At 38.4% G+C, this 14,619-nt stretch overlaps 1 protein-coding gene across 6 annotated transcripts in view; it reads right to left on the reverse strand.

Moving 5' to 3' along the window:
* GRID1 (glutamate ionotropic receptor delta type subunit 1) overlaps nt 1-14,619 on the reverse strand; it is a 654,467-nt gene that overhangs the window by 28,458 nt on the left and 611,390 nt on the right. For all 6 annotated transcript variants that reach the window (XM_087963843.1, XM_087963842.1, XM_026674217.2 and 3 more), the window contains exons 11-12: nt 13,958-14,282; nt 9,243-9,381 (exon numbers count right to left, since the gene is read on the reverse strand). In XM_087963843.1, the coding sequence (XP_087819969.1) occupies nt 9,243-9,381; nt 13,958-14,282 (464 nt within the window). The remainder of the gene's footprint in view (nt 1-9,242; nt 9,382-13,957; nt 14,283-14,619) is intronic.

The raw sequence follows: 14,619 nt of genomic DNA on the forward strand, positions 1-14,619 counted from the left end.
ACTGAAATGCAGATCATGAATGATTTAAATTAATAGGATTTCTTTAGTTACATGAAGGCACAATTACATTTTGTACTTCCACAAAGAAGAGGCGCAAGGTTTGCCAAATTACATTTTACTGAAGTAATTTCGCCTGGCATAATACAAACTGCGGGTGATGAATTAAGAGGCCCAAAGAGTAAAATTTTCATATCCACCCATTTTGTCACTGGGGATTTCATCCTTCTGGCTCATGGCACTAACCAATAAACTCCCCTTAAGCAGGATATCATTTATTTGCCCTGGTTCTAATCAAATTAAGTTTCTTGGCATATTTTAAGCTAGTTTTCTTCTTTAAAGTTGTGTTCATTCATCTGCCTTACATTATTTTCTTATTGTGCTGGATTCTCAGCCCTGGGTGAGAATCATCTCAATAAAAGGAAAGGAAGATAAGCCAACAGAAGGTGGAAGAAAATTAGGCTGAATATCCACAATATTCGCAAAATGATGTTGACACAGTGGATGAAGCACCATGTATTCAAACTTTATTAGCTCTCCTCCCACAGAGGAGTTGCTTAAGCCTAACTTAGCTGCTTTGTCAATTTCAAAAAAACAGGCCAAACAATACTAATACAGAGCTTAAAACAAAGTCACAACAATACCAATGTTAGCACTGTCCCAATATCTAAGGGGCTGCCACAAAGACGGGGTGTGTGTATGTCAACCTATTCTCCAAAGCACCAGAAGGCAGGATAAGAAGCAATGGGCGGAAACTAATCAAGGAGAGAAGCAACCTAGAACTAAGGAGAAATTTCCTCCCAGTTAGAACAATTAATCAGTGGAACAATTTGCCTCCAGAAGTTGTGAATGCTCCAACACTGAAAGTTTTTAAGAAGAGATTGGACAATCAGTTGTTTGGAATGATATACTGTAGGTTCTCCTGCTTGGGCAGGGTGTTGGACTAAAAGTACTTCTGCAAAATGTTTTTTTAAAGCAGGCCTTCCCAAAGAACAAATGTTGTCACTGAAGCCCAAAGGAGCTACAAATTCCGACGCCTACCTAAAAGACAAGCTGTTGTCCCCACGAGCTGTTGTGCTAAGCCAATTGTTCATTTACTGCACTGTCATGTTCATTAACATTCTCATAGTCTAACATCATGTTCATTAATATTGTAATGGTTCAGGAAGGACGAAGCCAACAACCCAACCATTTGACAAATAGAGTGGCAACTTCATCTTGCATTACATTTTCCTTATACCAAGCGTCCTTGTGTACAAAGAGGAATAAAATACACAAAAGGCCCCGTGGAACGATCCAGCTGGCAATGGGGAAAAGTGCAATTTGGCAGGGCTTCCAAACGAAGGCAGACACTTGCACTGCTGACATAAACACCATAAGCATTCCTAAAAGTTAATCTGCAGAGGCTTCAAGAAAGACTGGAATCTTTCCTTTCAACCCTTAGCGCTAAGTTTTTATTAACAGTTGCATTTGCAAATTAGCCTGTTCTGCAGAACTGGGAATAGTTACCATACCCTAATTTTATGGAGAGCTTTACTGCCTCCATTATGGAGCTGCAATATTTCTAAAATGGCTGCAATACTTCTATTATTCTTGGCATATGTCATGAAAGAAGCAAAGCATAAATAGAGTCTTAAAGGCAAGGGAGCCAGCAAACTTATGGAGTTCTTATCAAGATCCTGATAGAACACTTTTTTTTTTACTATTTAACAGGAATGACTGCCTGTTTTTAAAGGAAGATGTCTAGCCATTTTGACTATGTGATGGACAGCAGGGATAGGTAGATAGCTAGAAGATAGGCAGAGAGAGAGAAAGAGGGAGGGAGGGAGGGGGGAGGGAAGGAGGGAGAGAGAGAGAGAGAGAGAGAGAGAGAGAGAATAAATAGATCATTTTTATTACTTGAGCTAAAACATACAAAATGAGGGAGAGTATAAATTCACAAAACAAAATTCTGAAAAAGGGTAAAGGATTTGCAAAAACAGGTAATAGCACCAATTCTATTTACACAATTAATGCTGTGCTGTCTTTTTGTACACCCAATCACATGTCTCCATTCTTTTGTCTATGCCACTAAGCCATTCTATAAGAAGAAGGTTAAAGAAGGATGATGCTCTGCTAAGATAAGGGATCTGCTGAAGTTCCTGGAATGAACAATGCAGGCCTCTGGATTTGCAAATTTCCATTTGGAGCATTGTTAGTTTTAGATCCTTCCTTCCTTCCTTCCTTCCTTCTTTCCTTCCTTCCTTCCTTCCTTCCTTCCTTCCTTCCCTCCCTCCCTCCCTCCCTCCCTCCCTCCCTCCATTCTCCCCTTTCTTTCTTGCTCTCCCTTTCCTCCATTCAAGTCAAGGGGCACCTTTAAAATGTCTCCTGCTAGTATTTATTATAAGTATTATCAATATTAAATTTCTAGCTATAATAAACAGGAGTGGGCAAAAAAGAAATAAGTGTACTTTGATATCTCTAAATACTTGAACTGGCACACATATACTGAATATAGAACACTCAACATTTGATTAAAAAAGCACCTATTTAATGGAAAAAAATGAGTTGTATGTGAAATTTAAGATACTGTTTATGTGGACTGAGGTTTGAAATTACTGACTTTTATATTTATTTACTTAAGCACTACTGTAAATACTTTGTAATACAGTTTTCAATATTCTTGAAAGTAGCCTGATAAATGAGCACTATTAAGGTTTAACCATTTTGTGCAAACTGGCATCCCAAGTAAGAACAGAACAAAATACAATGAGAATGGTATCTCTTCATCCTTCTAATATATGTAGTACATGGACAATAATACCAAGGAATAAAATTAAAGGAACCAAAACTCAACCAACAGGAAATAATTTTTTTAACCATTTGCAGACTTGACCTGAGTTTTGATTGATGACCTGAGAAATAGTCTATATGTGCAATCAAAGCACAAACTTTTCTGGTTAGGAACATGGAGCCTTTTTTTCCATGGGGATTCAGAATTAATTAATTTAGTAGATGCTTGTTCAGAAAAGAATTGACTTTGGGCACAGGGCATGAATGAGAGAATCACTAAGGGAGGCCTTTAAAAAAGATTATCCTGTCCTAAGAAAGAGAAGAAAAGATACTCAAAATAATGATTTTGTTTAGTATAAGATGGAACAGAAAGAAAGTTGGACAAGCTGATAATGATTTTTGATGGCCCAGGGCAATAGGACACAAGATAGACAACGATATAATGTCATAATAAGGACGAAAGGTGAAATTTCTGAGCCATTTTTGTCTATTTCAAAGATGTCCTTGAGATGTTCCTTGAGACCCAAAACTAACTGTCCAGTATTTTAAACTTGACTGCAGAATAGAGAGCAAATTGTGTCACCCTAGATCTGGCAATGTTTGTTTTTTACTAGAAAACAAAAATGGAGAATGACCTAAAATATCAGAAGAAAAGTAACAGTCCAATTTTGGCTGGGCCCAGGAAAAGGAATAGCTCTTCTGCCTTGATTTTTCATCCTCCCTCATCCGTGAAATTGCTCTGCCCAATTATCTAGTTATGCCTTTACTTGAGCAAAAAACCACAGTCATTAAAGCAAAATATTTAATTCTTGCAACGTAATTAAAGAAAACTGTATCCAGATTTAAAATAAAATTCAGTCCCAGAAGTAGTTTTCAGTTACTTTATGTAAATTAAATATATTCCAAAGTTAGCATGAAAGCTATTTTGTCCAAATTAGAAATATCTGGCAACTGACATATATTCTTATTTTTAAAAAAAAAAATTACTTTGATTATGTATGCAGATTTGTCTCCTGACTACTTTATTCTCATTTCTTCTATCACTCAGCTTCAAAAACCTCATTTATTAAAGCATTAATAACAGAGGGTTTTTTTTTAAAGAAAGGCTAATGCAATTGATTTAGATTTAGCAAGTCAACTGTTACTAACTGGACTGGCAAAGATGTGTGTAGTACTCTAGTTTTTAAAAGTTGGATTAATTTTTGTCTATTACTGGTTGGTTTCTTTAATCTATTTGATCTGTGCATTATTTGACTGTTGTAACCATTATCATACATTTTATGTAGAATATGTAACAGAGAAAGTGACTAATCAAGACAATTTGCTGTGCTCTGCAGGAATTGGAGTCAAACAATCATCACTCAAATTTTAGGAGCAATTAATCTTGCAGTTTCTCTAAAGAAAATCCCATAGAGACATCCAGAACACAAATAGGGACTTAACACCATGTATGGTATGTGTGTATAATGTGGTGTGATGCTCTACAAATCTGCTGAGAGAATTTCTCTGGGAAACTTGTTAGTATTATGCACAAAGTAAAAGACAAATAAGGTAGCCATAAATAAGGAACTATTAACCACTGTGAAAACTAATCAAATAGAAGAAGATTACCAGGATTGACTGATCCCCAAACTGGCTGATCATTCAATTAATTGACTGGCCAATTTGGGCAGTTCTACAAAGCAATTTCCACTAAAAATGGTGTCTAGACAGCCTCCAAAGCTATTAGATACCTTCATGAAGAACCTGTCCAAAATTTTGCAATCTGATAATATCAAAGTGAGACTATCTTCCAGTCCTTTCTCCTCTTCCCATTATAGTCCAGGAAAGTTGCCTGATATTTATCATCAGCTACATGAAGGGAAACAAATAGAGACATAATAGAAATGAAAATGACTCTGATTAGCCAAAAGTTGGGATTCAATATGTTTAGTTATTTCCTCCTCTTTAAGATATCTTCAGAAGGTGTTTACCCACTTTAGTTCAAATTCTACCTTGCAATGGGGAAGAGCTCAAAACTTTTAACTTTTGAGTTTTCCAAAATGTGAGTTACTGAACCTGCAAAAAGTTGGTTCATTATTGAACTGAAAACTTCATTTCAGGCCAAGTCTCTTAGTATTGCCCAGTGTCAAAGTGTGTGGAAGTTGCATCTAGGTAGTGTGATAGCTGGAGCAAATTAGTTGAGTAAACAAATCCAATGGTGCAAATTTAAATAATGAACAACTGGGGTGTTTTTGCAAAGCAATAATACTCCAGTTGCAAAGATCTGGATGGTTTCAGAAGCCTAAGTATGGTAACATCAGTTTTCTTTTCATTTTTCTTTCTCCTGTTTTGAAAACTGAAAAGTGTTTATGCTATGAAATCAGAATTGACAGAGGGCCTTCTCTATGTCAGTCCCATTAATCTTAGGGCAGAGATATTTTAGAGAGAGGAAAAAAAAAACTCCTTTCAGAGCTCTTGAATCTGACAGAAGATGCTTCAGGGTGACTCTGATGCAGATGTCCTCCTCCCTCCCTCCCCCCTTTTTTAGCTCAGAGAAACATGTGATGATTCAAAAAGGCAACAGGAAATGCAAAAGTAGATGGATAATTCCTTGCTAGAATGGGTGATGTGTGTTCTGGGGAAATGATGAAAAACCACACCTATTTTCACAAATTGTGAGGGACCTGAAATGTAGGCAACATTTACTAACCTACTTTATGAGATGGAAAAGCCCTTACATTGTCCCAAAGACATGTCCAACTCTAAGTCAAGATTATTGGTGCCAAGTATCTGACACATAGTGGGTTCCAGGTTGATCTTACTTTCTCCACAGTTAAGAGCACATAAATTTATGGTGATTCAAAAATATTGGAACGTTATTGCTCAGAGCTGACCTACCCATAACTGTAAGGATTGATTTATTCCATCTCTCCCTCTCCCTCCCTCTCTCCCTTTCTCTTTCTCCATCCATCCATCCATCTTCTATCTGTTTAATTGACTGTCATCCAATTGCGTGTGACTCTGAGGAGCTTACCACAAAAGTAAATCAAGAAAATATAATAACAATCTGTTTTTTTTAAAAAAAAATGCTAACAACAACAACTATTACTACTACTATTAATTGTTGATTTAATCTTCAATTCAATTCACAGTCTGGGACTGGTAAAAACAGTTCAAGTCCTAACCAAGGACCTAGAAGCTATTAAGGTAACCAAGTCAAGGAAGCTACTTCAACAAAATACATAAAGTGAGCCTGGAAAATCTTGAGATCAAAGCTGAATGGAGGAAGTATCATAAAGGCAATTAACACCTGGGCAGTGCCTGCATTATGATATTCAGCTAGAATAATTGACAGGACTCAGCTAGAACTTGATAACTTGGATCAAAAGACAAGAAAACTAATGACAATGCACCTTGCTCTGCACCCAAAAAGTGATACTGATTGATTGTATTGCCTAGATCTCAGGGTGGCAGAGGACTCTTACAGGTGAAACAAACTGTGGAAGAGGAAAAGAAAACAGCTTAAATGACTACATTAAAAAAGCAAAAGAACTACTGCTTGAAATAGGTGAAAAGGGAAACCTCTTGAAAACAGCTAGACTGAAAGCAGATTATTGAAAGGAAACAATTGAGTTTCTAACTGGAAAAAGAAGCCTATGCACAGTCAACATCTGAAGGACATTGAAGGAAAGATAGACACAAAGCTAACATGGAGCTGGTTGGGATCACAGATGCTGAAGAAAGAAACTGAAGGCTTCATCTTGGCTTGCAGATCAATTCCATGAAAGCAAAAATTCAACTTGTCAGTAACAACAGCAAGTGTTGCTTATGCAACAAGAAAGATGAAGCAATGGAACACCTTATCAGTGGCTGCAGCAAAATCTCACAGACTGATTACCTGCAACGTCATAATTGAGTTGCCAAAATCATACATTGGAAGCTTTGCCAGAAGTTTGGGTTCAAATGCAGCAAAAATTACCGGGAACACCAAATTGACAAAGTTCTTGAAAATGAACAAGTCAAGATCCCGCGGGATTTTCAGATCCAAATAGACAGATATCTGGCCAACAGCACACATGACATCACTACTGTGGAAAAGAAAAAAAAATGGTTCATTGATATTGCAATACAAGGTGATGCACAAATTGAAGAGAAACAGCTAGAAAAAAATATCAAAACATTCTTGATTTGCAAATTGAACAAGCAATTATGGAGGAAGAAATCAATGGTTATACCAATAGTAATAGGGGCCCTTGGAACAATACCCAAAGGGCTGCCTAAATGTACATGGAAAATTTGAACTTATTAGACCTGAATATCCTGACTGCAAAAACTCCCTATTTGGAACTGCTTACATACTCAGACAGTACCTTAACAGTTCTTAGCTCCTTGGTTAGAACTTGAATGGTTAAGGTTTTACCAGACTGTGAATCAAATTGAAGATTAACCATAATAAACACCTGCTTATCCTAGAACCTTAGAAAGGACTTGTTAGGTGGACAAAAATACTAAAACTAGTCATGGCCCCGTTGGAGCCCGGTTCCGAGGAGGAGGAATATTCCCAGGAGGAATATTCGGAGGAACAGGATGAGGCAGTCCTGGGTCCCTTGGGCCTTGAAAGGGTCAGAGAGGAAGACCGGGTGCTGGATGACTGAGGAAGGGGAGAAGAGATGGAAAGGGTAGGCAGCAGAGCAGAGAAGCATCGGTGCTCTGGAGATAAGCAACTGTCCAATCCTTGAGCGCTGAGAATGGCAAAGAGGTAGAGTCAATGCAGGGTGACCAACTACTTGGGAGGAGTGCGCCCCACTCCTCTTCACAAGGCTCACCTGGAGAATAGGATTTAAGGAGACACTGGGGTGGGTTGTTTTTTTCAGGATCAAGAGTGATACTTGCCAGCAACACTTGCCACATCTCAGGAAGCCTTCCTGTTATCGTTGACTCGCTGCTTTGCCTTGTTCTGCCTTGTGTGGGTTGCAGCAACCCAGCTCAGCTCTGGTTTGTGCCACAGCCCCAGCAAACTCTCTGTGCAATAAAGACGCACGTGACCAAGTACCCTGAATTGTTTTTATTCTCAGAACTGTGCTGCTCTCTCTCTCTCTCTCTCTCTCTCTCTCTCTCTCTCTCTCTCTCTCTCTCTCTCTCTTGCTTTCTCTCTCTCTCTCTTGCTTTCTCTCTCTCTCTCTCTCTCTTTTTCTCTTCTCTTGCTTTCTCACTCACTCACTCTCTCCTTGTTTTGAGGAACTGCTTGAGGTATGTGTACAAGTTAGAGCCTTTCTCTTAGGCTCACAGTGAGCTGTGGAGATTTGGGGGAAGGTTGGTTCAATAAAAGGGGATTCCATCCTTCACATTGCTTACGTGTCCCGCCCCAGGTCATAACGAAACTAGTCTAAAAGCAACTAACCAAAAATACAGTATGAACAGTGGACACAACAATACCAGGAAATAGCAGAATAGAAGTGCTCACCAACTTAACTTTGGTCAGCATGTTGGAAGATCTTTAAGAACAAAATAGTCATTTACTCAATATACTCTGTTGAAGGAAATATACTTTGCTGAAGATCAAGCATATATATATGATGCTTCAGATGATGCCACCTTTTTACTTTCTTTCTTTTTTTAACATTATCATTATATTCTTCTCTTATGTGTTTATGTTACTCTAGTGGTCCTTCTCCCGAGCTTATACTTTAGTGGCAATTGTGAATACAACTGGTATCGGTCAGAAGGTTTAACTTTTCTTCATTCCGTATAAAGCCACTGAGAGTCACTGGGTTGTGTTGGGGTAGAAGTTTGATAAATAAATAACAATAAGATTTCATGCAGTGTGCAAAAGTAGAAAAGTATTATTTTCCCCTACTAAATGATGAGCTGGCTTTTCCCTAGGTAGATGTATCAGTGTTAACTCAAAGGGTTGGAGAAGCACAAAACCTGCCTCCCAGTAGAATTTGTAATTGTTTCAGCCCAAGAGAACATCTGTGAAAAGCATCATTTTTCTAGCCTACCACAGCAAGCCACCTCTCTCTCTCTCTCTCTCTTCTCTCCCCCCCCCTCTCCTTTTAGTAACACCAATATATCTGCTCTGTGTAGCCCAAGCAAACTCCCATCCCGTGGCAGCAAGTTCCTTACATATGTGAAATAATGTGCAGGTAATTTATGCAAAACGACAGGCCAAACTCACATTTTCCAAATACATGCCACAAACATTAAGGCCAGATGTTGAGCACTGCATTTTTTGATTTTGTAATGAGACTGTACAATGGCAGGCCTATGGTGGATGGGCATCTCAAGTGCACAAGCAAACAGCCTTCAATTCATTGTTCCCCTCTGCTCTTGATGACAGAAGGGAGATGGGTGGGGCTTCTGGATCACATAGGAAGGATCTCTGACTCCAATATGCTATCCCAGAAGCTTGTTAAGCATATTGCCTCCTATTGGATACTCTTTTCTTTAAAATTCAGATTTTGGATAATAGAATGGGAAAAGACTCTTACCGAATTGGATTGTCCATCCTATTGACAGTAAGAAACGCCGCTAGGTTTGCCGTATAAGATGAACATACAATAAGAGTGAAGAGCCACCAACTCCCCATTACAATCCGCATCGCCATGGAATTGACTGTAGACTCACCACCTAAGCAAAGGAAAAAAGAAAGGAAAAAAAAATCTTTGGAAGCCCGTATCTAACTAATTTTTTTTTTTTTAAAAAAAATGGCTCAGGCTCCTTTATACCATCTCTTAATCTATGCTCTTTGATCTATTTGCTTCTTTGATTTTGTTCTTTAAAAGCAATCTATCATTTGCTATGCTGTGCTCCTATAATATAATCTGACTGACACAATTGCTTTATGATTCTGTATATTATTATTATTATTATTATTATTATTATTATTATTATTATTATTATTATTATTATTATTATTATCATCGTTGTTGTTAAAATGTGTATGCTGCCCATCTGACTAGCATGTGATTCTGGGCATTGTATGGCAAAAAAAACCCAGAAAAAATATACATCACTAAGTTGACCATGGGAAATTTGGCTGATTCTGTGTCATCGAATCATGCTCGACTCCTAGCAACCAGACAAGGTAGATAGATTTGCTCCATGGTGATCAGACTCTAACCTGGTCTTTCAGCTCATCCAATGGTGCATTCTTTACTGAGTCAGACAAACTCAACCATTCTCAAATTCTGGAATTCCTTATTTGTTTTAAAAAATATATGTATTTAAACAGATACAGATCCCAGAAACAGGAAACTCTTTCATAAATGCAAACAACCCAAATGAAACCAAGTTCATAGAGCTATCCCTTTATAGGATCAGTGGAAGAGTTTCAGCTTTGCCAAAATTATAAAAAAAAAGCGACATGTGGAAAACTTGTATGCCTAGAAGAAAAAATGATTATTAAGCTTTCTAGGACTTAACTTTCTAGGACTTAACTTTAAGAGTGGGAATGAACTTTCAAACATTGTGCAGACCATTGTTTCAGCTAATTCAAAGGGATATTCCAATTGTTCTGAAAAATTCACACACTTTAAATGAGTCATACTGAACCCAAATCAAAGAAATAACTGAGAAATTTTTGTTTCAACCATTTGATTCTCCCAACACAAAGGAGAAATCCTCCAAATTTGCTTTGTAATTTATATCTAGAGAAGTTGGAGCTGAAAGCTTGATACTGCTTTTTTCTTTCCTGAAACTTGCTTGGTTTCCCATCCCATAGCTTATCCTAGAAAGGAGGTCTACACATTCATTTCAGATCCAGGATGGCAGCTTTATCAGCGTGATCACAAAGAGAATGTATTGCCAAATAGATCTTTCCCTGTGGCATAAAAAAATAACACTTAGTGAGGCCAAATGGTAATGAGGATTGATGCTACGTGGGAAGCAACAAGTCAGAGAGAGAAATATAACAGAAGAAAAAAAGGAGCTAACTCTCATACTGAAGCAGTAGGGCAAATTGTGTCCAGATACATTATTTATTTTTATTATGACATAAAAAGGATCTGCTACTGATTTTAAACTGTTTAAAAAATGTTTTAGGAATTCTTATTTGGGGGAAACTGGTATTTAAATTATTGTCCTCTAAAAGCATATTTGTTATCCAACTGAATTTTGATTACTCCACAGAACAGACGTATAATGTAAATTATATTCTGTTTTATTTTCTTTGAAGTACACAGACGACCTTATCAATTGGGTAACAGGTGACGTTTCTCATTAAAAGTTTAGCATCTCACTGCTTCTTCAATAAACTTAAGAGCTTTGCAAATTGCATCCTAAAGAGTACAATACTGGTTAAAGGGCGGGGGGCAACTCCTTGGGTATTTTTCATCTCAGCTCTAATGCTATTCTGTTTCATTTTCAATGATGTATTGTCAGTGAATCATGTTTCTGATATTACAGAGTGAAGGCATCTCAGGTATGGTAAAATACCTCTTTGCTGCCAGCATGTGAGAAGAAGTGTGGATAAGTCCACAGAGAAGGTAAAGAAAAATCTGCCAGGTAACATCTGGTGGACGAGGGTGAATGTTCCAAAATAGAGTATTTGCATAGATGGAATCCTGTTGAAGAGAGACTGGCTGAGCAGAGGGAGGAATCTAGCAGGGAATTAGTCTGGAATCCTATGTAGGCACAAGAGGGAGAGGTCCAACCTGCCTTGAATGCCAGGTGCAAACTGCCAGACTAGTAAGATTCCTGTGAAATAGGCATGAGCAATAAAGTAGCTAATTGAACTTTTCATGTGCGGATCTGGTTGTTCATGCCTAACATTAATTTGAAAAGGTTCAAAAGCATTCAAGGTGGTTCAGACTCTGGTGCCTATGTAAGGATTCCAGAGTATTTCCTGCTTGACTACTCCCCCTGGCTTGATCAGTGTCTCATCAACAGATCCAGATTTAGATCCATATGATTAAAGCCATTCTACTCCCTGCTACATCAAGCATTAATGTTATGGGTGCCTGTCTCTGCCTATGAATAAATACAAAAGTCCACTGGCCTAAAAATCAAGCTGAAATGACCTCCTATTTCTTAGAGGTTAGTTGGCAAAATCTAACATGGATTGGGATGGGGAAGGAGCTGTTGTTTTCTCTCCTCCAGAATATACTCTTAACCAGGAAGAGGAATAAATAAGGTCCAGTAAAGCCAATTTCAGCTGTAGATCAGGAGCAGAGAAAATTAACATCTGCTTGTTTTATCTCTCCCTCTGAAAATATTGGGATGGAAATGTGTTTAACTGTACCTGGATCACTCTGGTTGCCTTACAGAAATTAAGGGTTAGTGAAATAAGCTACAACAAACCCTGCAACATATACTGTATCAGAACTGTCTCCTGAGACGTGATAAGTTGTAAAAGAAAAACAGATTCTCAGCTTATAGAGCCATAGAGATATCTACTTTTCAAAAAGAAATGCCCAACTAGATAAAATTTGCCTGGACCCACAATATAATATTATGCACTTCTCAGGAAGGTGTTTTTTTTTAAACTTTCTTTCCATGTGAAATGTTTCCTCTTATAGTAAACAGGGGGTATGACCCTTTCTCCTGTGAAAACAGGTATAGTATTTAGATTGCAAAACACTCACAGAAGTTAGGATGTTCTTACGAAGGATAACATTGTATGATCATCCTACGAACCTAGAAGTAGTCATGCTACTGTCAAGCCAGCAGTCTATTTCTCCCAGGGGCCATTCAAATGCTTCTCGGGTGCTTCCAAGAGATTTTCTTCTCCTGCCATTGTTCCTTATTAGCTGATATTTGGAGGCCTGAATCTTCAACACCAACAGCCCTTAAGAGACTTGGCTCCCATGAATTGATCTCATCTTCTTTTAAAGCCATCCCAGGGAGTGTGGCAATGGATTTCACAGCACAATCGTGCAGTATTTGTCTCTTCTAAACTTTCTTTCAGCTAAACTGGATGATGCTTTCCCTACAGTTTTCCAGGTTCTGTTACGTCCTTTTTCAAATATAATGTGGACATAGTATTTCAGATGTAGATGTAGTGCAAAGCAATATCTCTCAATTGCTGAATGTTAGTCTGAGGACTGTTTCCTCTAGCTTTTACGTACCACCACTTTTGTATACAGAAGCAGCAGTAAGATCAATTTTAATTGGATTTTATTTATTAAATTTATTTGCCACCCATCTCTGTTGAAACAACTCTCAAGCCACACTCCCTCAAATTGGATCTTTCCCCTCAAAAATCTATAGCCCAGCATTAATATCTGATTTCCACAATCAGCATAGATCCTATACCTGATTGTGGTTCTCCTGATCAACTAGATTGACTTCAGATATGGAAACTGAGGAGATCCTATATCACAAACTCAGTTGGATTTTATAGGGCTATTATCATAACCTGGAACTAGAGTTATAAAAATTGATTCAAGATACAATTAAGCATTTCAACCTTGTGAAAATCCATGGGCACTTAAGAACATTCAAAACAAAAAAATTAACAAAAGCTATTACCGCAAAAAACAACGTATTAAAAATGCAAGTGCGTAGCCAAATAACAATGGATTTTTTTTCCCCCCTGTGACAGCATCCCCCATCTTGTATGGATTTTTACCAGTCCTTTTTTCTGGTAAGCTTTGAAAGATCATTGAACTACGGCTTCTTTAAAACAAAAGAGAAAAACACCCAAGGCGATAGGAACAACCACTCTAAGAATGACATAACTTGACAGGTGTGTCAAGATACAGAAGTGTAAAGTGTGTGTTTTATGTGCTTTTGAAATTGGTTTCAAAGGCCTACTCAGGTGGCCTCACCATCCAATAAATCGCAATCTACTCATCAAGCTAGTTGCTTGTCAGAGTTTATTTGTTCTACAAACTAAAAGTCAAGTAGAGAATGACCATCAAAGTGTCCCAAAGGTGCTTTTTTGACTTCTTGGTTTTATCTTTGAAAACATTTCACTTCTCATCCAAGAAGCTTCTTCAATTCAGTTGCCTTTTGCAAAAAAGACACCTTTGGGACAACCATGACCTGGATCAAGGGTCTTCAAACTTGGCAAGTTTAAGACTTGTGGACTTCAACTCCCAGAATTCCTGAGTTAACATGACCGGAGGAGGAATTCTGGGATTTGAAGTCCACAAGTCTTAAAGCTGTCAAGTTTGAAGACCCCCTGACCTGGATGATTGAGAATCTCCACAGACACTCAAACATCAAGGTGGTTTCTGCAGAGAGCAACTATCCAAATGAGTACCTTGTTGAACAAAGGCTCCATACACAATCCAAATGGCACTGTGAAGCGTGGAGGAAGTGCAGGCTCCAGACTGAGAGGAGTTCTGGGCTCTGACTGCTTGGATCCGGTTCAGCACGAAGATGAGGACACCAACTACCGGGATCGCAGCAGCTATGCAAGTCCACACTGCAAAGTCGAAGGGGGCAAAGAGAGAGAAGATGTTGATCTTCTCCTCTGGTTTCTTGATTAAAATGCCTACAGAATAATCCATGTAGCGCTTGCTGAAGTCAACCACGCTCTCTCGTTCAGGGGTGATGGTAATGGCGGAGATGGCCAGGTCAGCTCTCTGCGAAGACAAGAGAAGGAGAGGTGAAACCTCTTGCTGGTTAACTCAGCCACCTGACAGAAGTAGAAGAAGGAGTTGGTTCTGCTGCAAAGTATACTGGGACAATGTCCCTCTCTAGCAACCATCAGGTTTTGCTTCAAGAAATCATGGCATGGTGTGGCATGACAGCTTATTCCGTCAAATCCTTTGGACACTTAGAAGTGACATGGGTCTGTCTACCTAACTACCAGTGGGATGAAGAAGTCAGCTTCAGGGGACACTGTGATGGAGGAAATAAAGGAAGGGAGCTCCTCTGAAGTCAAATTTCCCCCTCTGGAAGGTTCAAATTGTCCAATAG

The sequence above is a fragment of the Notechis scutatus genome, chromosome 4, assembly GCF_049901735.1.
Source record: "Notechis scutatus isolate UNSWTSFEM ecotype Mainland chromosome 4, rNotScu1.2, whole genome shotgun sequence".
Lineage (NCBI taxonomy): Eukaryota > Metazoa > Chordata > Lepidosauria > Squamata > Elapidae > Notechis > Notechis scutatus.